Source organism: Cuculus canorus, chromosome Z (assembly GCF_017976375.1).
Source record: "Cuculus canorus isolate bCucCan1 chromosome Z, bCucCan1.pri, whole genome shotgun sequence".
NCBI lineage: Eukaryota > Metazoa > Chordata > Aves > Cuculiformes > Cuculidae > Cuculus > Cuculus canorus.
Window position 1 is genome coordinate 8,365,210 of NC_071441.1, and position 25,736 is coordinate 8,390,945.

The window sequence follows — 25,736 nt, forward strand, 5'->3', positions numbered from 1 at the left end:
GTTCCTGCACGATGACTGCTAGTTTGCAGAAGCAGAGTTGAGACCAGACATAACCATTTTATCAGATATGATTTGGTTAAATGATCCGCTGGTCAGGTCTGCTATAAATGAAGAAAGAATTGCAGAAGGAAAAAGGAAAACCTCTCCTCCATGAAGCAATAGGAAGACATCAACACAAAAAGGAAAGGAACTTCAGGGGAATGGTTGGACTCAATGATCCCGGAGGTCTTTTCCAAGCTAGCAATGCTGCGATTCAAGCAGTCTACAACCCCAGCAGCAAAAGAGATACTGCAGCTCGTGTGGCACAAACAGGCAATCCTCTCTAAGGAGAGGACAAGGAACAGGAGGACATGCAGCCTTTATAACCATGTAGACCCTAAAGAGCCGTGTTGTGAGTGTGGCAAGAAAGATCTACTGATCACAGTGTTGTGTCTGCCAAATGCTGTGAGAAAAGTAACACAAAGGTTTTAACAGAGATATTTATTAAATAAATGGAGCAAAAGAGAAAGTTCATCCACACCAAGAAAAAAAAGCACAGGCACAGACGTTGCTCATATACACGGCAGAAGCAGAAAGCCACTGTAGTCTTCGCTTTTTTTTGTTTACGATAACTGTGCTTATCTGTACACCACAGTGCTACCTGTTTCACCTGCTTTGCAGAAAACCATTACTCACTCAGGAGCATGTGCAATTTCTTAGTTATTACAATATATCCCCTTAATAATAACTGAAAGAAGCTATTTCTTTAAAAGATTACAAAGCAAGGCATGCTGGAGGAACACAAAGAATGCCTCCAAATATCAAGATATAAACAGAACAAAACCTCCCTATTCCCCAGTTAAATAAGGGAGGACTCAAGGACAATTAACACTTTCACCTGGATTTAGCCATATAAAACCAGTAACTGATACAGGAAATTCAAATCCAAAAGAAAGAACAGCTTCTTAGTTGTTGAAATACTCAAATATATTTCTAATTCATGTTTGCAAAGGACACAAATAAAAGACCTCAATTAGAAGAAAATCTACACAGTTGTTCAACATGCAGATTTAATTTTTATCTTCAAGGAATGTAGTTCACATGTTTTTATTCCTATATCTCTGACATGAAAGATGATTGTGTCTAGGAATAGAGTGCAAAACTGAGGTCTGAAGATCAAAATGTAACTCTTTAAGGGCTTCCTTGTGTAAATAGTGTATACTTTGGAATTTAAAAAAACCAAAACACTTCCTTGCTCTTCTAGTGAAGAAGGATTACCAGCAGTTTATCACAATCCATACAAGGATAACAGATGTGATCATTTTTCCCTCAGGGTCCTGAGCAAATTTCCAGAATTGAATGTAGGGTAACATGCACAGGCTGGATTACTTCCATTTCTCCTCGTTCAGCTATACCAGTTCTGCCGCTATGATAATTTAACTGGATAGGTCCATATATTTTACATTTCCCTCAGTGCCCCCTTCTGTACACTATTAATCTCTGCTGTAAAAAAACCATAAGTTTTTGATCTTAAAAGTACATCTTCTCCCTGCATATACAGAGTTCCTACTTGACTGCATTTAATGGCAAACTCTAACCCTCATTCTTGAAAAGTCAGTTAATTGGTGTCCTAAAATTTCACTTCATAATTGTAAATGGTGTGGGTAAGTAGAATGTAAGAGCACCTGTTTCATTAAGTTATCTGGTTAAGGAATATTCAGCATAAAAGAAGTAAGAAAAAGAAACACACAGAGACACAGAGACACAGACATGAAGGAGCCAGTTATAAGAGAATAACAAAGACCAGAAGGCTTCAGCCACAGACTGATGAGCCATTAAAAGAACTGCTCTGGTAGAGCCTTGAAGAGGGTCACACTGAACTATGATCAATAAAGGGAAAAAAACATGATCATGACTGTTATTTGAGGGGGCTTTTGCAGGACTGTGCAGAAAACAACATATGGAAGGGACAGCAAAAGTATTACAGCAGCAGGGAGGGACAAAACTCATGGTAAGCAGGGAAGAAACGGTGTGAGAAGAGGCAGAGGTTGGGGAGGAGTTGCTGGTCAGTACACTTGCCTAGCTGAACACCTGTTCGTTGCAATCCATGCTATCTTCTTATAAAGCATCTTCTCAATGTAAACCATACAGAAAAATAAAGACATCTATAGGATGTATTGCTTTAATACTGCAAATTTATAGATAAAAAGAAATGCCACTTAGGAAACCCACATAAGAAATGTTTGTCTTCTGTTTGCACACATCTAATGAAATCCTACTCAACTTTAAATGATTAAAGATTGGGTCAGCGATCTCAATCTCCACCACCAGTGAGAGCATGATTAGTATATTAAATGAAAAAAATGAATTGGCCACAGCCAATTTTATATTGAAAAGAGACTGCTTCCATCCATCATTTGTACAGTCGGACAAATGGCACCAAAAGTATTGTAAAGGCTAAACACATTCAATGTTCATCTTTAAAAATTATACTGAGAACAATAAATTTTATGCAAATTCATGCAGCTTTTCCAAATCATGGCTAGTATCAATACTAACTATTAAAACACTTTCAACATGTTAATGTTGGAGTGCATATATCCCCTGCCATTACTGAGGCTCTGTTTTGTTACTGATTTCTGATTTCAGTTGCTATTCTCTGTTTTTATCAGTTCTTTGATGATGTGTAAGACCTTGTCATCTAGGAAAGAAAACAAAGAGTGAGTGGAAAAGAGTGAGCTTAAAAATTTGATTACCAAACCTCAAGAAAATCAGAAAAGAAGCCTAACTCTCAGCAACTTGAAATCTTAACGTTTTGGGCTATGCCAGACTCTAAAGCAAGACAAGTGATTTCTACCTGCCAAGCAAATGGGCAAACAGTATGTCCACAGTGCATCCTTATAAATTTCATAAAATTACTTGATGAACTGCTTGTGGCCACTTCAGTATCTCACAAAGGGAACTGAGAAAGCAATGGTTAACTATGTTAGGAACTCGCTTTCTTCCTCTGCGCCCACAATATTCTTCCCACCATCTAGTGTTCAAAGTTTAAATGGTGCTCCTCTATTCTTTACTTTGGAGACCAACATGCAGCTCCCCATCATTAACCTAAACTGTGCAACAACTTCCAGAACACTTAAAATACATCTATGCCTGAACTTCATCACACACAATCTTCTGTTCGAGACGTGTACTGCACCTTTGCTACTGCTATCTTAAATACTGTTACCAGCTATATCTTTAAAACAGCAGTAGTGCAGATCCTTGCACATCTGGGACGAGCCACAGAATACATGTAGAATTAGTAACGACTTTTTTGGATGGCTCTCAAGGTAATGGAATGATATCCAAGTCACACTAACCCTACTGGGTGAGGATGCAGTCTACTAAAGCTTCCTCAGATTAGCCACAAGATCCATTTAATAAACAGTAATGTCAGTAATACAGTAATGAAGTTACCTTCAAGTGACATTTTAGGATTTTCAAGCTTCTTCTTCAAAACAGACTCTATGAGAACTCTCAGCTGTTTGAAAATTACTGCTATCTTTACGGGAGCCTGTAAAGAACAGAGAAAACAAACATTTGCAATACTCACTCAGGCATTTCATACCAAAACATAGATTCAAAGATTACCTTACAAATAAACACAAGTTCATAACAAGATCCCTGCAAACATGACACATATACATAGTCTTAAGCACATGGACAGTGTACTCATGAAATGACTGGGCTTATGCTGTGCTCTCATCTTTAAACATCTCTTTGCAGCATCACAGCCTAAAGAGCAGCAGCTCGGAAGGGTAACTAAGAGTATGTTCCCACATGTATCATGAACAACCAGTACATGGTGAAATTGTTAATTTACCAGTATCCTACTTACTCTAACTGCTTTCTTCCAAAGTATAAAAGCACAATTTAATTTTCATACCTGAAGAAAAATATCTCCATATTTCCCCTCTGAAAGGGTGTGCCTAGATTCCTGAGAAAGCAAACCCCCTCCTAAATCTTGCTAGGAATTTGGATATGTACAGCTGAACCCCTTTCCATGAATCTTTCATTTTATCCCTCCCTCCCTGTTCCACTCTTTCATTTATATACCGCCTGCGGTACATTAGGTAGCTATTATAGAAAAAACCCACAAGAACCAACATTCTGCTTAACATCTCAGTAGAAGAGCTCACAACTGCTTTCAGTACCAAACAACGTTTGGCACTATAAAACAAGGTTTAGACTGCATCTATTTCCAACATCTTTTCTGAAAGAATATTTGCCTTCTTCATGAAGATGGGGGGAACTAATTTGGTTGGTTTTGTTTTTTTTTTTTAAAATTGATCACAAGTTTCCCATCATTTCCTTGAATTTTCTCCTCCTTTATTCCCTATTGTCTTTGTTCCACACAGTGTTCTGAATTAGGCTTCTGCATCAGCTGTGTAATACAAAAGCCTGTGGAATCACAAAAGGCAGTTATCACCCCAGCACACCTGAAAATGGATCCAGCTGTCAACTGTCAGAAGACGCTCCCGATGCTGGACTTCTATATCCCCACCAAAAAGCAAAATAGGAAAGGGGGATATTAAAGTAGTCTCTCTCAAATACACTTTAGTGTACCTCACCTGCATATAAAAAAACGCAAGCATTAAAAACAAGAACAAAGAAATGCCAAATCACATAAAAATGTACAATACCAAATTTGATTGCCACTTTAAAAAGTAAGAAATAACACTTTTTTCCTTCTAAGATCCAAGTAATTGCATGCATAGTAACCGATGGCAACTTGTGTGCCCTAGACCATGCAAACTACATCACCTCTAAGTCAATGACAGGCTTATACACTACCAGGAAATTAGTTAAAGCAACAACTTTCTTGTTAAAATCCAAACAGAAACCTGATGCTACCCTAGTGCTAAAAGGCAAGTAAAACTCTTCCATTATACATTCTCAGCAGCAGATGGCTTGTCACTCTATCCATATATGCACATGAATATATATATCTATAAATGAGGGCACACGTGTAGATACATACACAGAGTAAACTACAAGGCTCAGCATATGCTACTTCTGGCTTTGGAGACTCTTGCTGACAAAGACTGAATGGAATGCAAAGGAGTTGTAGTGTGAAGAAGTAAAAGAGTGCATCTCCACACATAAATGCAGGCTGTTTGTTCCACTGCTCATAGAATAACCTAGCTACTTCATCTGCTGCCTCGGCCTTACGCTACAAGGTTCTTGAGGTCAGGAAATATTTTCAGCTTTCAAAAATATACTGCTGCTTCATTTGCATTAAGAAGTCTAACGTAATTTCCTGCTCCTCTACAGTAAAGTAGGCCATTGAGCAACTGATGTCAAGGTTTTGTTGTGCCACAAGTTTAAATAACCGAACACCCAAATTTAGCAAATTACTTATAACATTTTCAGTTGGGAAGGGGAATTAACTGACCAAAAAAACCAATGGACTTCACTTAGGAAGCTCAGCAGTCAATTAGAATTGGCTATTTAATTTCAGGTTATTACTGGGGATATGCAAGGCCTGTGCTGAGTTACAAAGCTTTAGAGTCTGCTTAGAAGAGTAGAAATGAACAAGCATACTTCGAAGTGCTACTACATATTACTGCTTAAAGTGATCACACCAAAATCAACATCATCATATTACAAAAGTTAATGATACTACTAAGCTAAATGACATAAGAAAGGTACTTCCGTTTATAGTGACCAGTATCACCATGAACAGATTTGTTCATGATGTTCAGCCTTAACTTCCCTTTCCTCAGCACTTAGTCAACTAATTTTTATGGGCTTTAGAACCACTAGATACTAAAGACTCTTAACACGAACAAGACATTGATATGCAGGTATACTTTACACTTCTACACTGGTGTACGTTATTTAATATTAGAAGCACAACTCCACCTTTATATAAACTATCAGCTACCTTCACGGTTTTCACTTACCTTCTCCTGATAAAGCAGCCATCCATATGTCTGTAAGTCTCGATTTACAGAGGAGGGATGCACCTGTGCCTTACCCTGAGCAGTTTCTACCATGCAAGCCAGTTTCTCTGTGATATCTACAGACTTTGTATATATTATTTTTCCTACGTTGTCGTACAGCCCTGCAGTCAACACAGCTTTGAGAAGAGCTATGTCATGGAGAGAAAGGGATCGTGTGGCTCCATTTCCATCCAATCCACATTGCGTTGTAGTTGCTGTGAACCCCGCTGCTCTGACCACCCTTATAAGTTCTTGTTTCACATCCTGAAATTAGCAAGGTGTTAGAAAAACTCTGATTTTAAAAAGATACACACTACACTCCATTCGCAAGCAATGACAATCCATCCCAAATATTTATGCCTTCCTTGGGAAAAGCTCTTACTAGAGAAACCCTTGGAATACTGGCTGTTTCTATGAGAAAAATGTTGTCTGGAATATAGGATTAGATGTATTGTACTATAAACTGCAAATACTAAATGTCTCATTTGTAGTTCAAATAGAAAGATATATTTGCATCGAATATCCACTTCTGCTTATGAGAGCTCAGTCACCCAAACTTATATAGGAAAGACCAATTAAAATATTTTCTCACCAAAAATGAATGGCCATTTGTGGCTCATCTTTCAAGCTGTTAACAGAGCTGTTCTTTGATATTAAGAATGACATAATATAAGTATTTTAAGGAAGGAGTAACTTCTTCAGTGTCAAAGACATACACCGAAGTGCGTATATCAAAACTCAATTGCAGACCCAGCTGCCCCGATGGCGGGTATGCATTTCATTAATCCCCAGCATTCTCTTTGTTTTTGTCTTGTCTAAATGGTAACTTGGATCTATCACCTCTTTAAAAGGGCCCAACACTTTCAGAGGGAAATTTTAATAAATATCTTTTGAGTGCAGAGCATAATTATTTGATTTACCTCCAGAGTTAAAAGTGAAGTCCTGTTAAGGAAATTTCTTCTGCAATATGTCATTTCAGCACGATACCCGCCTTCTTGTCGAGCCTTCTTCCAGCTAAGGGGAAAAAAACAACAACTTGTCTTATCACAGCAAAGAGTCACATCAAGAGTACAACAATACAAAATTGGTAGTAAGTTAAAAGGCAATACTGTGTTTTGGTCAGCATTCTCCTCAAATCTAGAAATAAGTGTCATTAATGAAAATGAATGCACTCCAGAGAACGTATGCCTGTAACAAACTTGACAGATACAGACAAAAATACAAGGTCTTTTTCTCTCAAAAATTACACACTTCTGTCTGTCTTGACAGTTGGAACAAAAATCAGGTGTGGTTTGATATGTAGCAATAATATTCTAAAAAGTAATGTGTGTATGTCATTTGATAATAGTTATTCGTACTCTCTTAAATACAAAATATTTAGGTCAGTATACCACTAACAGCAAACAAAGTACTTTAAACACTATGATAAACAGATGGTACACCTCTCTTTGTGTACAAGCATAGTTATAAAGAGTTAAAAGATCAGGTACTAAGCAAGCTATCATTTTGTGTTAGTTATTTGGCAAAGAGAAAGATTTCAAGAACAAGCAATTCAAAAGAAAATAATTATTAAGGATTCTTTACAGAACCACATCATTTAAGTGTTATCTGCATCTGGCTATAAGCACAGCAGAATTATAGTTTACCCCAGGTAAGCATTGTAGATTGTTATATGATCTGAAACTGCCATTGCTAGAGATGACTTTGCAAGATCTGCTTCATCTTTTCGACCAATTGGAGTAGTAAATGGGGATTTCTCTGTCATAACAGCAGCCAGAGTTGCCTGCAATAAGTAAAGTATATATCACTTACGAGTATTTTATTACAAGCTTACAGATTTATCATACAAATAGTTTTGCATTTTCATTTACAGTAATATTCAACGATACTTTATTTTATCTCCTACTAAGCCTCAAGGAAAACTTATAAGAATTTCCTACATAGAATTCAGAAAAATATTTATCTTGAAGACATTGTTTATGTAATGCCTTATATAGACTGATGAAAAATATCAAATCACAAAACTCACATGAAATGGTTTGTCAAGTGACAGAGCAATATGCGATACAATACTGTGAAGGTCAGATTAAATTGCTTTATATTATACCACATTAAATGGAGATACTGAGAGAATAAAACAATTAACTTTCAGTTTTCAGCAACTAATGTACCCATGTTTCCTCCTAATTTGTGGTAAATTAAATTGATTACATGAAAGTGTGAACTACACCACAATCTTCATATAGTAAGTTAACACATCAATTAATTTGCATTAAGTTTACATCAGCATGTTCTTGGCTCATAAACTGTGGGGTAATCCAGATTGATTTATTCCACCTGTAAACCAGCTTTTTTTCTAAGTGTCATACTCCCTGGGATTATAGCAGGCAGAACTGAAGACCAAGTTTGACTACCGCCTTGTGATTAGCACCTAGGAGTTCAGAATCATATAATAATTTAGGTTGGAAAAGACTTAAGGTGACCTCACCTTAAAATAAAATTTTCAGCTTCTTGCACTATCCTTTCAAAATACCATGTTACAAGAAAGCAGATTAATTGTAAAGAGTTAACCTTTTCTATAATTTTTTTTTCACTCACCACAGGATCCAAGCAGCCAAATATAGCACCAAATATAAGCATTTTGCCAATCTTTACATTGACAGGAAGGGCTGCAAGGTGTTGGCCCAATGGAGTCAGCTTAGGCTCACTTAACAGACAAGCCCCAATCTTCCTCAAGAGGTTCATTGCATTACCAATTACTTGCTGCTGTGGTGGGTCTAGTGCTCTAGAAAGGAAATCTTCAGGAGAGCCAAGATTGCATTTCTGTGGAGTAAACAGGCATATATATTGAAATATAAAGACTTACTATAACAAACTTTTATAGTAGCTACAAAGGAAACTGGAACACTCTTCTTGAAATCTAATGTTTACGTTCTCTCGCCTCTAAACCAGCTTCTTGGTTCCCAAAACACAGACACAACCCATGTTAGGTTAACAAAACTTTCCTATTTAGAAGGACTTTGCATGGCATAACCACTTCAACAACTCTCAAACCAGATAAGATGCAGTTTAATCTTGCACTAATTTGCCAGGCTGCCAATTTTCCTGTGCATATCCTGCTCACTAAGAATCAGAGGAGAGGGAATGGAATTACTTCTTTAAGCAGAAATTAGTCTGAAGACTCTTTAATGAAGTTTGAATTGTCACTCTGAGGTAAACTGGAGTAGTATAGCATGCTATTCTCATTCAGCAGCACGCTCTAGTTTCTCTACAACACACAGGTACTGGGTTCCCCCATGCTCTGGTGCAAGAAGTCCCAGTAACTACACTGGATTAGGCTTGTGCTAGCAACCCTTTTTTAGGTAATAATATCAGTAATTATAAAGCCAAAATCTCACAATAGTATGAAGGTTTAATTCCTCCAAAGGCACATGTAATATTTTTAGCTAACAAGGTCAGTAATTCTAACACTAAAAACCATACCATAATATGAAGGCATAATTCCTCCAAAGGCACACGCAGTATTTCTGGAACAGAATATTCCATGAAACTTTCAAACCTGCAACATCATAAAAACAGAATGACAGATATTTAATTTAATCTATGAATTCAACTTACAAAGTCAGGTTTCAGACACTCATTCTTTGCAGATGTTCTTTTCAGGTGCAAGGTAGGGGAAAGGCATATGTTTTAATAATGCATGGGTAAATGAAACTGTTTACCTTTTGAATTAAGGCATATGTGGTAGCTTGGAAAGCAACAATTTTAGTGAAAGAACAGTAAAGGCAGTAACACCCTGATATTCCAAACAAATTTTTGAAATGCATCAAACTGAATCAGTTTGAAGACTCAAACTGAAAGTCTTTCATATGGCTAAAACGCACACTTTGTTGGTTATTTCAAAATACTTTTACCTTAACTGCTTCTCAGCTGAAAGTTGCTTGAAACTTTCAGACATGAGGAAAAAGTTTATTCCACGGTAGTAACAAACTACTTCTGCAGTCCTGTATAATCTGTTATTTACCCCATCCTATATAATCTGTTATTTTCCTCATCTCTTAACCATAGAGATCCCACTTCAGAAACCTATGGGCTTGTCTGATAAAAAACTCAAAGTTCAGGAAGTGGCGTGTGTATTTGATGCAGGGCAGTAAATACAGTGGAAAACTGATCTCCTACAATTCTTTCGTGCTCCACAATTCTTTAGTGCTCCATTTTTTCTTTAATTATGATTTTTTTAAACATTTACTTTATAGAAATGCTATCAATAAAATTAACGTTTTAAAAATCATGAAACAAAGTATCATAACACTATACACATGATATTCAAATTATCTGTATTTTTTTTTTTACAGTTTAATCTTTTCAGTTTGCAGTAAGTAAAGACTTCTTGTTCTTGCACAGAAAAAAGACAAAACATATTTATGCGATTTACAAAACCTTGCTAAGTTTACAGTACCTGCTTCTTGTGTACATTCGGAAGCAAAACCCATCCCTTACACGCCCAGCTCTTCCTTGTCTCTGCAGAGCACTGGCTTTACTAACGAAGGTCTCCTCCAGGGAACTCATCTGACTACTTTCATGATACCTTAAAAATTGTAAAGCAAGTGCACATTCGGATTTTAGAATTAAAATTTTGATGTATGCCTAACTTAAATGCCAGCACATTGATAATGTAGCTACACAGTATTTATTTGAAAAGATTATATTTAGTTTTGAAAACTAATCATAGCTGGGGGAAACTGTACATCCTAGAAACTTGGATACAACTAATTGTAGTGTAAAAATTGGAAAACAAAAGAGCTATTATATTATTTCATCTCCCTGGCAAGTCAGTGTTCTTCTTTCTAATACATTTTCCAGGGAGCTGGATTCACATTTAAAATGGACAAGAAATAACTTTTAAAAACTGAGATAGTATAAAAAAAATCTACCTTATTTTTAAAGCAGTACTTAATCATCATTCTCCACGCTGATGAATAACTGCCCTTGCTGTTTCTCAACCAATTGAAAATCCAAAGTTTCATCCTAAACTTGTACCTATACTGCAAGCTGTTCAATGAGCTCAGCACTTTTTTTGTCCAGAACTGTAGCTTAATAAGGATATTAAATAATTCTTGCAGTACTAACCTCCAAATCTTTTCAGTAATCCCGGCATGATTGATGAAAATCAAACTCACCTATTTTCTTTTGTTCTCCCAGTATCAATTACAAAGACAACATCTGGTATTGTAATACCTGTCTCTGCTATATTGGTTGCCAAAACAATCTGAAAAGAAGTAAGGTAACATAAGTAAAAGAATTATGGAATGTCTAAGTTTTCATTCTTTCAATTAGTATTACATAACAAGTCTGGTTAAAGTTTTTTTTACCCAGAAACGTTTCCTTAAGTCATCTGACAGAGCATTAATAGCTACAAAACTTGGAAAATGGCTTAGTCTTCCTCAATTACTAAGCAATGAAAAGTGATTTTGCATTCACTTTTTGCTTTATAATTACTACCTGCCAAAATTGGTCAACTGTTTAATTAAATAATTTGGCAATAAGTAAAATACTACTGTCATAGACAAAAGCTATAGCTACTGGTTACAAATAGTTAAAATTCAGGAAAACAACAATTAATGAAGCTCTTAGATAAATACTAGGCTTAAAAACTTGTCTGATTGCTGTCAAGTAAGCAGCATGCTAGCTTCTATCTGCTACAGGGCACCAAATTAGAAGAATTAGTTTTTTGCAGTGAGAAAATTCCAGGAACAACTGGAATACAGGTTGAGTAATTATGTATGATTAGATTTTAAAACAATCCAGACTTGCACCCAGAGCAAGTTGCTCCTTTCTAAATACATCGTACCTTTCTAACACCAAGAGGAGGTATTGTAAATGCAGCTGCTTGATCTTGAGTTGAAAGGACAGAATGCAAAGCTATCAATCTGTGCCTAGAACAAGAAATTACACTAATCAAGATACACTTACCAAATTAAGACACAGTAAAAAATTGAGACCAGAACTATGACAAAAGCTTGGAGAAAGCAACTACAATGGACACTTGATAGAGTAAAATCTTGTATTATTAGGTATGAAAGTCTGCTTCAGTGTTTACTATTACAGTATTGAGAAAGGATAATTAGTTCATAGGACTGTTCTATTTGGCAATAATGCAGGAAAAATCCTACTGCTGCAGATCTCTAGGTTCATTTATAACAAAAGCCTAACAAAAAAAGGGAACTAGGTGTCCACAAACCTGAGATGTTTACATTGTGCTTCCTGGACAAGGACCACTATTGAAATTTTGCACAGAACTATAAACACATGCTACATACAGCCTGAGTAATAAAGGCTTTCAGAGATGAGACAGTCCGAGACCTGTACTTTCTTTCTTTTCTGGACCTTGCTATCTCAGACCATCTATGAATCTTTACAATTTGATTGTAAATATTCTTTTTATGCCTTTATGTTGTTAACTTATAGTTACCCACATAATAAATTTCAAACATATCTCACTAGAACTTTATGCCATTTCTCTTGGTGGCTTACTCTGAATCTCTTCAGGAAGTAGTCACTTCCATGTAAACAGTAAGCCACAGAAAGCTATTATCTGACAAACAACAGCTTCCATATCCTAAGAGGTGGAAAAGTAGTAGTCAAGTGCTTTTGATTAAGTTTGTTGAAAAGTAAAATCAAAAGGAAAAATAATTTATTACTGTACCATTCCTAAGCACCTGACACATTTGCTTGTGTCATTTCTAGATTATAGAAGTACATTTGTAGCACAAACAGCTCAGGGATACAACTCTCAGTTTTCCTCTTCAAAAGAGCAGACCTGAAATCCCAAAGACATTCATTAAGTTAAACTATTAACATTACAGACAGCATCTGCGTTACCTGTCGCGCAAGTTAAATCTTCTGTCAGTTGAAATGAGATCATACAGCTGCTGGATATGGGCAAGGCCTGGTAAAAAGATCAGCACAGCACCCTCAACGTTCTTGAACTGTGGGCTTCTATCTGAAAAGTTAACAGTACAGGCACACAGTTAAAACAAACAAGCATTTGCAAACTGTTTCACTCCAGAACACCAACTAATTCTGGGCCCTGCAGTAAACATTTGTTAGAATGTATCATGTAAGAATCAAGTCAAGTACTTCATTATTAGCAGAAAGCACTGGAAAATAAGTCCAAAGGACATCCCCAAATATATAAACTTCTTAAGATGTAGACTGTACCTAAGTATGCAAGCAACTCCAAAATAAGTTCGAGGTTGATCTTGTAAGGGTTCATATACAAGATAGCCTGCTGTGTACGACTGCTATACTTCGCATAGTAAGGAGCCAAATCGATACCAGATCCAGACGGGGTTGGTACATACTCCTAAAGAGAGCAGGAAAAGAAAATCGTATTCTCAGTGGAAGAAGGTGAGAGAGCAGGTCAATTTGTCATTCACTTAACTTGGGTTTCCTAAAACGGAAATTGAGATAACAGAAATCTAATTGACTAACGCCACCAAAACTGGCGAGTTAAATCACAGCCACATACATAACCTGTGCTCAGGCATCTACTGCTGCTAAATAACATTCTAGATTTTAAAAAAAAGTAAAAGTTAAAGTCTGTGCAAGCAGTACTATACAGTCTGCTTTACAAATGAAAACAGTTCCCAGGTCCCTATCTGACATCCCCACAGGTATCAATTCAAAATGAGATAACAGGGCAGCTACTCTTATTTCAAATTTCCTTTTTTGAGGTATAAGAAATGACTCTCCCATTTCTCCTCTCCCTCATCTCATCCTTATCAACTAATGGTTGCAACGAAGAACTCCTGCAGTGTTTTAGAGTAGGAGAAAAGGGGGAAGAAGGGAGAGTTAGCAGAACATACAGGCATTTAACTTGTTTATAAAAATCTTACAGATGCATGTCTAGCTTAAGGCTTCTGTGTTAAGGCACTTAAAGCACCTTGCCATCAACATATCCTTCCGTACTGAAGGCTCAACAGAAATAAACCACAAAGATGGAGGATGATTCAGGAGACCACTTGGGCTTCAGCTAAAGAATGCTGTTGTGATGTATGGGGTAACTACCAGTTTACAGAAAGAAATATGATGAACAGGCTACGTTGCACTTAAAGAATTCTGATCCAAAAGAACATACAGCCGTCACTGCACAGTACCCGTAAGGATTAGCCACAGCCTGTTAAACCAAAAAGCTATACACAATGACCTCATGTAAATCATCTCATTTGGCATGGAAAGTTGGAAGACCTGGGGATTTTTTCAGCTAAGAAGGATATGACCTTGCATCTTCCGCTCTCAGGAATCTGCACAAGAGAACCTAGTGAAAAATGTCAAAAAATCAAGACAGCTATAAAGGAGCTAGAGACAAACGTAAGAGTGCAATGTTAATAATAGTCAGTTCCCATCTTATCAACTAAAAGAATATTTGATACTAAACAATCCAATCACATCTGATACGAGGAACTAAAATTATAAAACAGAAAAACTATCCAAGTTTCCAAGCCAAAGTAGAAATGCCTGTTTTACCTGATACTTGGTAGACCCGCCTCCTTTGCTAGTAACATTTATCGTCACTTCCTCTTCTTCCTCCAAGAACTTCTGACAATATTCTGAGTCTTTCTCCAGAACATAGCCAGTTGCCTCAATCACATCTTCAACATGGAAAATCTTTAGTGAAAATTTCCAAAAGAAATACAAGGCATGTCAAAAAGTAATCAGCACCTTTTTAATTTTTTTTAAAGCTTACATACAAAGCTGAACAGGGCATTTCTTTCTCTTTTGATGCTGTAATAGATCTTGAAAATTTCAACTTAATATTTCTTTTGATTTTTGAAAACCTAAACTTAGACCTGGTATGAATTTGTTAATAGGCCTGTCCACGTGATCACTAACATTACCTTTAACACAGCCAATGCAGCACGCATGAGAAACATACATCAGAGTAATAACAAAGTTTGTGGGGAAAGGGAGTTCTTTAATGCTTTCCTTTCAAGTGAGATTGAATAGAGAAAAATCTAAGTGTCCCTGATGGACTGATTTTAATTCACAATAAATCCATCAAAAAAAAATAGTACAACCATGTACTTTGAAGCACTGGAGCTATTTTGAAATTTCAAAAAGGAAACCGTCTACAAGTCTGCGAAACACACATTTCAGGTATGTATTTTTGGTACGACAAAAGTGATATAGATGTACTTCCTATAGACACTAACCAGGCAAACACTATGCATGTGCACACAAAATGTCTCGCACAAAGACACATTAATTTACCTCAACAGGGTAACTCCTCCCCGAGATCCTTAAAATGGGACAGTGTGAGAAATAGCTGGAAAACTTCTCACTGTCTACAGTAGCACTCATTAAAATCAGATGCAGGTCTGAACGCTTATGCAAAATTTCCTTCAGAATAACCAGCAAGAAATCAGACTGGACACTTCTTTCATGTACCTAGAATTAGAAGAACATATCTATAGTAAGGCTTTAGTACAAGCCAAGGCCCAAAATAACTATAGCTTCTGTAGAACAGTAAAAGCTGATAACCTCATCGACAATGACATGAGATATACTTGAAAGAAGACCATCTTCTTGAAGTTTCCGAAGCAAGACACCTGTTGTACAGTACAGTAATCTGGTGGCTTCTCCTGTTCTTGATTCCATACGAATTTGATATCCACACAAGGAATTCTTTAAAAAAAGATATTAAAAATACAGGAATAACTTAAAATGGCATACAATCTAGAGAAGTTCAAACTTAAGTGAAATTTAAGCATTGTTAGATTCAGACATTGCATAAGCTGCTAATTCAATAGTAAGGTGAATGACTACCACACTTTTTTCCATACACACACTTTCCTTTGTCAAGAAAGGGAAAATACACTTAAATCTACAAATAAGTTTCTCCAGAGTAGCAGAGAGCTCATAAACTGTGTTCCTTTCAAGGTTTTTTGCATTCCCAAAATAAAAATACTTTTGCAGAGACAGACTACCAAAAACCATACAGTATCTTGGGTTTTGTCAAATAACAAAATAAATTATATTGGAAGAGGCCTCTCTCAAGACCAAATTAGATTCCACAGAGTCTTACTCAGAAGAGTTTCCTCCACCCCTACTGACAGGGATATCAGCGTCTGGGCAATCTGCTCCAATATTTAACCATCCCTATTATGAAACACTCCTGTACTTCATCACCCTCTAAAGATTTTAGAATATACATATGGATGCCCAGAGGTTCACAGGTGACAATTTGGAAAGAAATAGCTGACTTACCAAGAAGCCCTTTTGAAGAGAAAGTAGCATCTAATTATTTGCCTGTGTAAGAAATAATTTTTCATTTTGTAGAATCATAAAATCACTAGGTTCGAAAACACCTTTGAGATCATCAAGCCCAACTGTACCTGTCCACAACTAAATCACATCACACGTTTGTACCAACAATTCAGCCTCCTGTATTTGATGAAGACTAGAAAAAGGAATTCAGACATGTCTTACTTTTCCTCCTGGTCCCGATTCGCAGCCTAGCTCTTCACAAACTCTGGTTGCCAGACTCACTGCTGAGATTCTTCGTGGCTGTGTGCAAACAATATTACATTTCTTTGATCCTTCATCTAGCAACAAGTCTTCTAACAAGAAATGAGGCACCTGGGTACTCTTCCCACTGCCCGTTTCACCAGCCACAACAACTACTCGATGTTTTTTAAGAGTTTCTACAATTGAGTATCTGTGCTTAAACACAGGTAACTCCTGTCTGTCTTTCAGAAGCTTCTGGTATCTGGAGGAACTTTGCAGCTTTTTGAACAAAATCCTGGAAGGTTCCAAATCATCCGTGTCTGAGGTCTCAAGGGAGAGACTACTGAAGTCCTCATCAGAAACTAGGTTTTCCCAGGAATCTTCAGGACCCTCGGATACTTTCGGTTGGTTTTCAGATTGTAGCTGTTGTTGTTGTTTGAGTTTGTTTAATAATTTAGCAATGAAGTTATCACGAGGTTTGTTGGTTTCCATCTTGTTTTCTTCTTCCTTTTTCTTTTCAATATCACTCCATTCTAACCAGACATCCCGGTAGGTAGGAGGCAGTAACTGATAAACTGACTTCAGGTGGAAAAAGCAAAAAAAAAAAAACCAAAACCTTTATGTACTACTTGGTAGTATCATTAACATTTTATGTGTAAATGAACTTGAGGAGCAAAAGGTATGATAAAATATGAAATATGGCTTGCATCCTTTACAACACTAAAAGAACAGTTTTGCTGTCATAAAGCCTCCTCCCTGCATGCTGCGACACATACACATGATTGCAGATAAAAGCAAAAGAACATATAATACAAGAATTTAATGGGAAACTTCATTAAACTGGTTTTAGAATTTAACTGCAGATATTATAACAAAAGTGCAGAGACAGGCTCCAAGCTAAAAACCGTAACATTGGTGAAAAACTTACTTGCCCTTTGGTTAAATGGTAGAGTGCCAAAGTAGCAGCTAGATGTTGTGCTTGCATACTATCTTCTGTTACGATTGTAGGACACATTGCCATTACATCATCTGATGATTTGGTAATCCTGACCCTTAAAGATAAAATCATACAAGCATTTATCTTAATTTTTGTTACCTATATAAATAGCACATTTGTTCATGTTTGTTAAAAACCTGAGTGAAATTCAAAGCAGTGAAACCATGCTAAATAAACTTAACATTACTCAGTAATACTCACTAAACAGAAACAGCCAATGAAATTTGACTGAATAGCAGAAAACTTTCAGCAGTAGCTTCCAGCACGAATTTTATTCTTATTTTCTCTTACCAAATGTCTTCATTTTATCCAAAGCAGAAGCATTTATAGATATTCAGACCAACATTAGGTTAGTCACTTTGGAAGAAGGACTGAATATTTCTCTGTGTGCTTGTAACTGCTTAGCATAGATTGAAATGACAGTGGTCTACGGAGATGGAAAGATCTGTTTAACAGATATATGCCATACCAGCAGTCAAATTTCTCATTCTTAAGGGGACAGCGTATTATTAGGTTTTAACCTGAGCAAGTTGTCAGGTTCTTTAACTTGGTTCCTTCAAGAAGCATTACTCATGCGCAATGCCATGTCTACTCTATTTGTACATGATAATATTATACTTCATACCACTATATTATACACTCATTTTCTAAAAAATATAAAAATCACTGACACTGCACTGTTCTGGTTACAAACCTACAGCAGCTTTCATACAAATTTTTAACTTCCACTTTATTTTAAACAATTCTCAAAAGGCTTTTGGTATTCATATGCTTAAAAACTATGATTTAATAAATTACTTTGAATGAGAACACAATAAGTTAATTGTCCAAATTTATCTCACAGGTTCACTTCAGAACCTTTCATTCAGCAGCAGCATGGAATTGCAGCTGAATCCCTTCTTCATGGGATTATGCACTAGAATCTTATTTTTGTGACACTGTCCAGTCTAAGCATTACTTTTGCAGAGATATCTAGAGTACAATATCTCCCTAGTGGACTAAAAAAAGAGTTTGGGTTAAACATGCTATAGTAATATAACTCTCAATCAACGTGACAAAACAGAAGTACCTAGCATTTTTATTCTTAAATGAACCAAAAGGAAAGTGTACAGTTTAGAGGAAATACATACCTACATTTCCAATATTTTCCAACTGGAACTTTTTCAAAAGCAGGATTTGGGCTCTTGGGAAAATTCTTCCTGCACCAGTCAATCAAAAATTGTTTTGGAGATTTACCAGTCCAGCTTCGAGCACTATAATCAAAATTTCTTATATCTAGAGGTTCTTTCTTTTTTACTATAAGAGCAGAAAGACACATTTTAAGACTGCTAAGAACATTTTTCTCTTTTTTTCCAAATGCATTTTTACTAAAGAGCAGTATTTCCTGAAACGTTTTGCAGAAATACTGGTACTGATACATAACAAACACCTGTTTTTCCCACAAAAACATCTAGCAGGAAACAGATTACAATATTTCATTTGCCATCTTTGATCACCCAGTAGTTAAAGAACTTCCACTAAAGTTTGGGTATCAGAAAATAACATAACAATTTGAAGGTTTGCAATGAAAATACTTCAAAAAGATGAGGGTGAAAACTGACCATGACTAGCCCTATGAGTAAGAAAAAAATAATTTTAGACAACAGTATGGCAGAAACAGCTTTCAATGTCATCTGCTAAACAAAATACGGGTCATTTAAAGTCAGTGAAGTAGTCTGCCTGTCTTTACCATGATCAGAGCTCGATAACTCAGCACTGTGATGCAATACAACCTAGAAAACCAAGAATACCGGAAATGCGTGGCATGCTTCAAACTTGTGCTGAACCATTTCCAACACACCTTTTTCTTCCTTTGCAGCACCATCAGGTTTTTCAAGCAAGTTCAAATTCAAAGTGGTTTCTTGAGGCTGAGGTGAGGGAGTTTTTTTCTTTTCACTTTGTTGTTGGTTTGAAATCTTTACAGCTGGATTAAATACTGGATGTTCTTCAAGTTCAGACATTTCTGTCAAAGAGAGAAAACAGCTTACATCTACCACTTGTTGAGCATCCATTCTTTAAAAAGAAAAAGATTAATTATACTAATTCATACTACTTCTGGTTTTGGGTACTCAGTGAAATGCTACTGTTTTTTTAGAATTTGATCCACATGGGAAGGACAGATTCAGGAAAGCCCAGAAATCACATTGTGGTGTAAAAGATGACGACATCAACTCAGTCTGACTCGGAGACCTATTTGCCTAACAAATACACAGGCCATGAAATAAAACACAGCTAATATGCATAGCTCTACCTTGCTGAATTCTTCTTATTTTCTCCTGTGCTACCTTCTGGCCTTGCTTGTCTTTGTCTTGCTTGCAGACGCTTGCTTGCTCTTTTGCTTCTGAAAGCTTGGCAGCCAGAAGTACATACCTCTCATTCTATTTCAAACAGAATTATTAATTACAAGTTGAATATTGTATGCGTGTCACTTTTAATGAGCTTCATAATAAAAAAGTGGGGCAGTTTTGTCCTCTACATCAAGCTTACACAAAGGAGAACAATTAGTTTCCAGGTAACTAACAGTCAAAACCTCTCAGAATTTGATAGTCCCTTTCCTAATCTCACCAAGATGCGCTTCAAGAATTTCTAGTTTCCAGCATAATGCATTCAGTATTTTCAACCAAGTACATAACCCCTCCCCCCCGCAAAAAACGAAGTAGGAGAGGAGAAGTTTCAACACATTTCTCTCTCGGTAGCCTGCAAATATAAAAATACGTAATGTAAAAAAAGTATTAAACCCCCAATTTCTAATAAATTGATCCATCACTTGCAGATGTACATAGCAGTTTTTGAAAGACTTCTTATCAAGTGTTATTCTGTCTCACCGGGTCAAACTTTTCTTCATCTGTCTCTTTCACAGACTCATTCTTCTCCTCATCACTTTGTTGTTCTGCATATTGCAAAATCCATTCCTTCATACTCACTTCTTTCTCTTTCCCTGCATTTGTCTCCTAGGAAGAGTAATGAAAATTAAGAGTAATGATAACAGTAAGCAGAAATACCAATGCTTTTCTCCACCAGTATTTAGGAACAACTGCTTAAGATTTTTATCTATAAAGTTATATGACACAAATAATACATAAAACCACGGAGCAAACTTCTCCAAACACTTCACTATATACTTACATAGATCTTAACATTTGAATGATTATAACTGCAGTAAGAAAAAAAGAAAAACAACCACACTTTTGCAAGAAATCTTTTGGATTTCTAGGTTTAAGATTCAATGACCACAGAAATCAAAACACCGCAAGTACACAGATACACAAGTACCTAAAGAATACCATCTGTAAACAAATAGAATGAAACCATTTGAGAAGAAAATTAAGCTATCTTTTACCACAAAAATGACCTACGAAGAGGCTTCTGGAACTTCACATGAGAAAATGTTACTTTCATTATTAAAGATATTTAATATCAGATATTTCAGATATTTCTCAATTCAGTGTTGGAAGCCAATGCAAGTTCTGTATTTTAAAAAACTTTGTCCACTCTTTCCCCCAGTAAATACAAACTAATTTCTCAGATTACCTTCTTCGCAGGGCCATTTTCTTTCTTTTTGTTATCTACTAAGTGCAGTGGATGTTCACGTTTCACAGGAGAACAAAATTTCGCTCTAGGTTTCTGTTGCTGTTCTTCAAACTGCTGACTAAAACCTTCAGGTAAGGCATCTTCAAAATAAGAAAAACTCATATAATGGAAAACATCAACAGTAGTTATAGAAAATCTTTTAAAGTTGTTGGAAGAGAGCTAGAAGAACATAAAAAAAAACCCCAGGATGCCTGAAATAAAATTAGGCTTCAGCATTCAAATAAGTCAGCTTTTGCTTGTTGGACTTCCATTAAAAATCTAAGAGTAGGAAGAAAAAGTCTACCAGACTTTATATACTAAAAACATTCTAGAAACAGGCAGCAGCACATTTAGGAAAGGAACACTGTGATGTCCCTGCCAGTTTTAGTGAAACAATACGTTTAACTACTACTACTACGAAGTGTTCCCATACCAGAGCAGGTCCTATCAATCTACAGTTTTTAAGAATTCTCTTGTCACCATACTTACCATCAGGAAGGTTTAAACAAAGCCAGTCAAGTGCAGAGTGAAGATCACCACCATACAAAAGTGTATTTTTCATTGCTTCTTCAATGTGCTCAGTCTTAAAAGAGAACCTTTGTAAAGCCATGTATACATCCTACAAATAAAAAAGTTAGAAAACATTAGGATTTAACCTGGCAATGTAATCTAGGCTTGTAAACTCCTATTTCACACATATCAGGACAGGGCTTTAAATCAAGGTAAACAGCATAAATTAATGGATTAGAAGGCTGAATAGAAAATCTTTTGGACACAGACTTCATGATATTTTATTGTAAATATGTATCCATATGTATAAACCAATCTACATCCCAGCCTCTCTACAGAATGTACTTCCTAGTTAGAAAGCTAAACATACAATCTTCCAGCCACATGGAATAAAAAGACATAGGAAACAAAATATTCAGATTAACTTCTATTCTTCTATCCTGTTTGAAGACTCCAGTTTTAGTTACCAGATCCATAAAGATGCATATTTCCTAATAAGCATACTTGTCGATTTCATTCACTAATTATTAGTGTAATTACTGGGAAGCAGGTTACACTGGTTTGTACACTGCAGAAGTGCAATATGACATAATACTGAATGACAAAAAAACACAAAACACTTTAACTAAACAATGGCTGGAGGACAACACTTCAAACTCTACCTGTAACTTCTTAGCAGTGAGTCTTTTGGAAATCATTCCTTTGTCATCATTTTGTTTTTTATGTTCATTGATTACATCGATAATCCTTTTCTCCAAATTACCATTTATCATTACCTGTACAGAGAAAATTAGTTCATACAAAGTAGAACATTACAATTTTTTTATGAGACATCAATGCTCTTCATACCTAAGGAAATAAAAATGCAGAACTCTCTCTGCCATTCAAGTCCCCCTTTCCCCAAGTGTGATAAACATTTACCACAATAGGGACACTTTTTTTCTTTTTAATTTTGCGAGTTATGAGCTTTTACTGGAAATAGAAAAGCTCATTCCTTATTTCAGAGAAGGCTTATTTACATCCTCAAGGAAATTTAGTATGTCAAGGGAAATACTGTAAGGAAATGAAAGAAATATTTCTACTGGAAAGGACAAGGCCCTTCTCCTCTGCTTACAAGAACAAGTGTAAAATAATTTAAGCATCAAGACACAGCCTGGGACACTACCTTTCTTACCTGGCCTAAAACCATAATTCCAGTAAAATAATAATTTTAGTATTTTTAACACTTCCAAAGCATGAACCAAGCTTTGGTTGCTACTGAGGTTGTATAAAATCTGCGTTCTTCCTCTGACAGGAAGATTAACCCATAAGCACAGCACAAGCCCTTAGCACAGCTGTCCTGCATGCAACATATCATTTGTTACTTAAAAATATAGACCACCTCCTGCCCTGTTAGTGTAGACCTATTTCTTAAAGCACTCACAAATCCCAAAAATATCAAGTTCAGTATACATGTAGTTTACCTGCATAATGTAACACTGAATAAAAGCTGAAGAAATATTTACTCATTTAAAATAATAATATGAAAACAAAAGTTGTTTCTTTTCCTATAGAAGATACTCGCCTTAAGAACAGATTTATCTAGATTTGCAGCAGCACTGGAATCTGATGTTGAACTGAAACTGTAAGTTTTTGGACCTGCAAATTGCAAATAACCATCAATTACATAAGCAGAACACACGGATCATTATTTACAGTAGCTACAGCAGACCCAACATAAAGGTTAGTGCAAGCAAATATTACAGCAGTTTGTCAGAAACACGCAGGTACATAAGAACAAGAATAATGAACAGTATTGAAAAGCCCTTGAACAAGGAATAGTGAAGAAGATATGACTCTTTGTAGACAAAACATAAAATCCCATGTGGCACAATGATAGGAACTGTGACTGTTGACTCTTTCTCTCAACACTGGAACAAGGAGTGCATGCCAAATAGGCAAGCGTGACACTTGAAGGTTTTTATTATAAAGTGCACAGCTATGTAATAGAACTCTTTGTCACTAGAGCTGTATCGGACATTTATTGAAGTCCAAAGGCAGACAGGATAGCTTTATAGCAAAGAAATCAGCTGGGAAGCACATTGAGAAAACACTGCATCTGACTCAGGAAAGCCCTAAGCCATGACCAGTGGAACATGTAAGAGCACCCTACAGCAGCATCAATGCCTATGTGACCTATTCTCACCTAGGTACCTGGTTTTCATAGAATCGCTAGGTTGGAAAATACCTTTGAGATCATCAAGTCCAACGGTACCTGTCCACTACTAAATCATACCCCTAAGGTCTTCATCTACCTGTCTTTTAAATATCTCCAGGGATGGTGACTCAACCACCTCCCTGGGCAGCCTCTGCCCGTGCTTCAAAAGCCTTCTGGTGAAGAGATCTTTCCTAATGTCCAACTTGAACCTCCCCTCTCATCCTATCACCTATCACTTCGAAGAAGCCAACACCAACCTCACTACAACCTCCTTTCAGGTAGTTGCAGAAAGTGATAAGGTTTCCCCTCAGCCTCCTTTTCTTTAGGATAAACAACCTCCGTTCCCTCAGCCGCTCCTCGTAAGACTTATGCTCCATCCCCTTCATCAGCTTTGTTGCCCTTCTCTGAAGACACTCTTGCCCCTCAATGTCTTGTAGTAAGGGGCCCAAAACCAAACACGGTATTCAAGGTACGGCCTCATCAATACAGAGTACAGAGGCAGAATCACTTTCCTGGTCCTGCTGGCCACACTGTTTCTGACACAGGGCAAGATACTATTGGCCTTCTTGACCCCCTGGGCACACTGCTGGCTCACATTCAGCCACTGTCAACGAACACTGCTAGGTCCTTCTCTGCCAGGCAGCTTTCCAGCCACTCTTCCCCAAGCCTGTAGTGCCCCCATGTTGGAGAGGGCATCGTGTTTCTAGTATTTAGTATTTAGACTATACTAACTTACTTTTTACATGCACTGACTTATTTTTCACCACAGCAGACAACCTGGGAGAGAAGGAGGATAGTTTCTCAAGAGCACTATGGTGTTGGAACAGTAGGTGACATGGGAAATATATTTAGCAGGCCCAAATTTGTGAAAGTAGAGTGCAGGAACACATTCAGGAATTTTAAACCAGTGGATTGCAAGACTTCATGTTAACAAGAAAGAATATCAAATGGTCTGACTGTTGGATGATTTGGCTATAGCGTGCAATCTAAGCTGCTACTGATGTTATAAGGTATTCGAGCTATTTCTGGCAAAGTGGATTTATTGAAAACAAGTCTTGCAGGGCTGCAGAACACTGGTTTTTCAGGCTGCACCTCAATCAGTCCTCCCTCAGCTCATCCAACACTGCTTAAGTGCCTCGAGTTCTGAAACTCAACTGGTGTTTTTTCATGACTCAAAAAAAGCCAGTACCAAATCCACATGCTGCTGCTTTTGCACGTGTGCTGAACAGCTCAGTACTGACAGAGCACCACGCCACTACTCGCTCCACCAGAACTGCTGATCAGCCGATACGAGATGTTTGGTAACCGACTCAACACACTCCAACAGGGCTCTCTGCTGAGGGACAGCCGGGGAAGCTGCCAGTAGACGCTCAGGGAAAAGGAAAAACAGAACAACCACGGCAGAATAATCCAAACTCCAGCTATTCCCAAGCCTGGGATTCCTCAGTTATACACACTTTGTCTTTATTTCTCTACTACCTACGAGTCCCTGTCTGCACGGACACAGAGGATCTTCCTCGTTACACCTCAAAGCTTACACCCTTTCTACTCAAGCAATAAAGACTCAAGCTGCTTCGCTCTCCTCCGGCGGCGCCGCCCGGGGCCCAGTACCTTGTTTGACACGCGGCTCCTTAGAGGCGGGCGCAGGCCGCGGCGGTGCCGCTCGGGTGCTCCCCTCCGCTGCGGCAGCGCCGGCCTCGGCCCGGGCCCGGGCAGCAGCGGTGGCAGCTGAGGCGGTATGGGCCGCGCTGCCGGCCCGCTGCTTCTTGTTGCGACCTCCCATTGCTGCGGCTGCCGCCCGCACCGGAACCGGAACCGGCCCGCACACGCTCCCGCTGCATCCGGGCACCGCGCGCCGTGCTCCCATTGGTCATTGACCGCCGCTTGGCACCGCCCTCCATCTGCCATAGAACACTTCCGCCCGTTTGGCACCGCCCCCACCTCCCAT

General features: G+C 37.4%; 1 protein-coding gene across 1 annotated transcript; it reads right to left on the bottom strand.

The window, feature by feature from the left end:
- Nucleotides 1–64: 64 nt before the first annotated feature.
- On the bottom strand, nucleotides 65–25,608 carry DHX29 (DExH-box helicase 29). The gene is made up of 27 exons (XM_009555863.2): nucleotides 25,400–25,608; nucleotides 23,156–23,229; nucleotides 22,254–22,367; nucleotides 21,571–21,700; nucleotides 21,043–21,182; nucleotides 20,337–20,462; nucleotides 19,763–19,889; nucleotides 19,313–19,474; nucleotides 18,603–18,768; nucleotides 17,404–17,527; nucleotides 16,458–17,054; nucleotides 15,510–15,653; nucleotides 15,240–15,416; nucleotides 14,496–14,636; nucleotides 13,188–13,332; nucleotides 12,849–12,969; nucleotides 11,818–11,902; nucleotides 11,147–11,235; nucleotides 10,426–10,554; nucleotides 9,450–9,525; nucleotides 8,565–8,789; nucleotides 7,613–7,749; nucleotides 6,887–6,980; nucleotides 5,928–6,230; nucleotides 4,461–4,592; nucleotides 3,439–3,535; nucleotides 65–2,680 (listed from the first exon to the last, which is right to left on the bottom strand). Exons 1-27 carry the CDS (start codon nucleotides 25,569–25,571, stop codon nucleotides 2,625–2,627), a joined length of 4,083 nt encoding a protein of 1,360 aa, XP_009554158.2. The 5' UTR covers nucleotides 25,572–25,608; the 3' UTR covers nucleotides 65–2,624.
- Nucleotides 25,609–25,736: the final 128 nt, after the last annotated feature.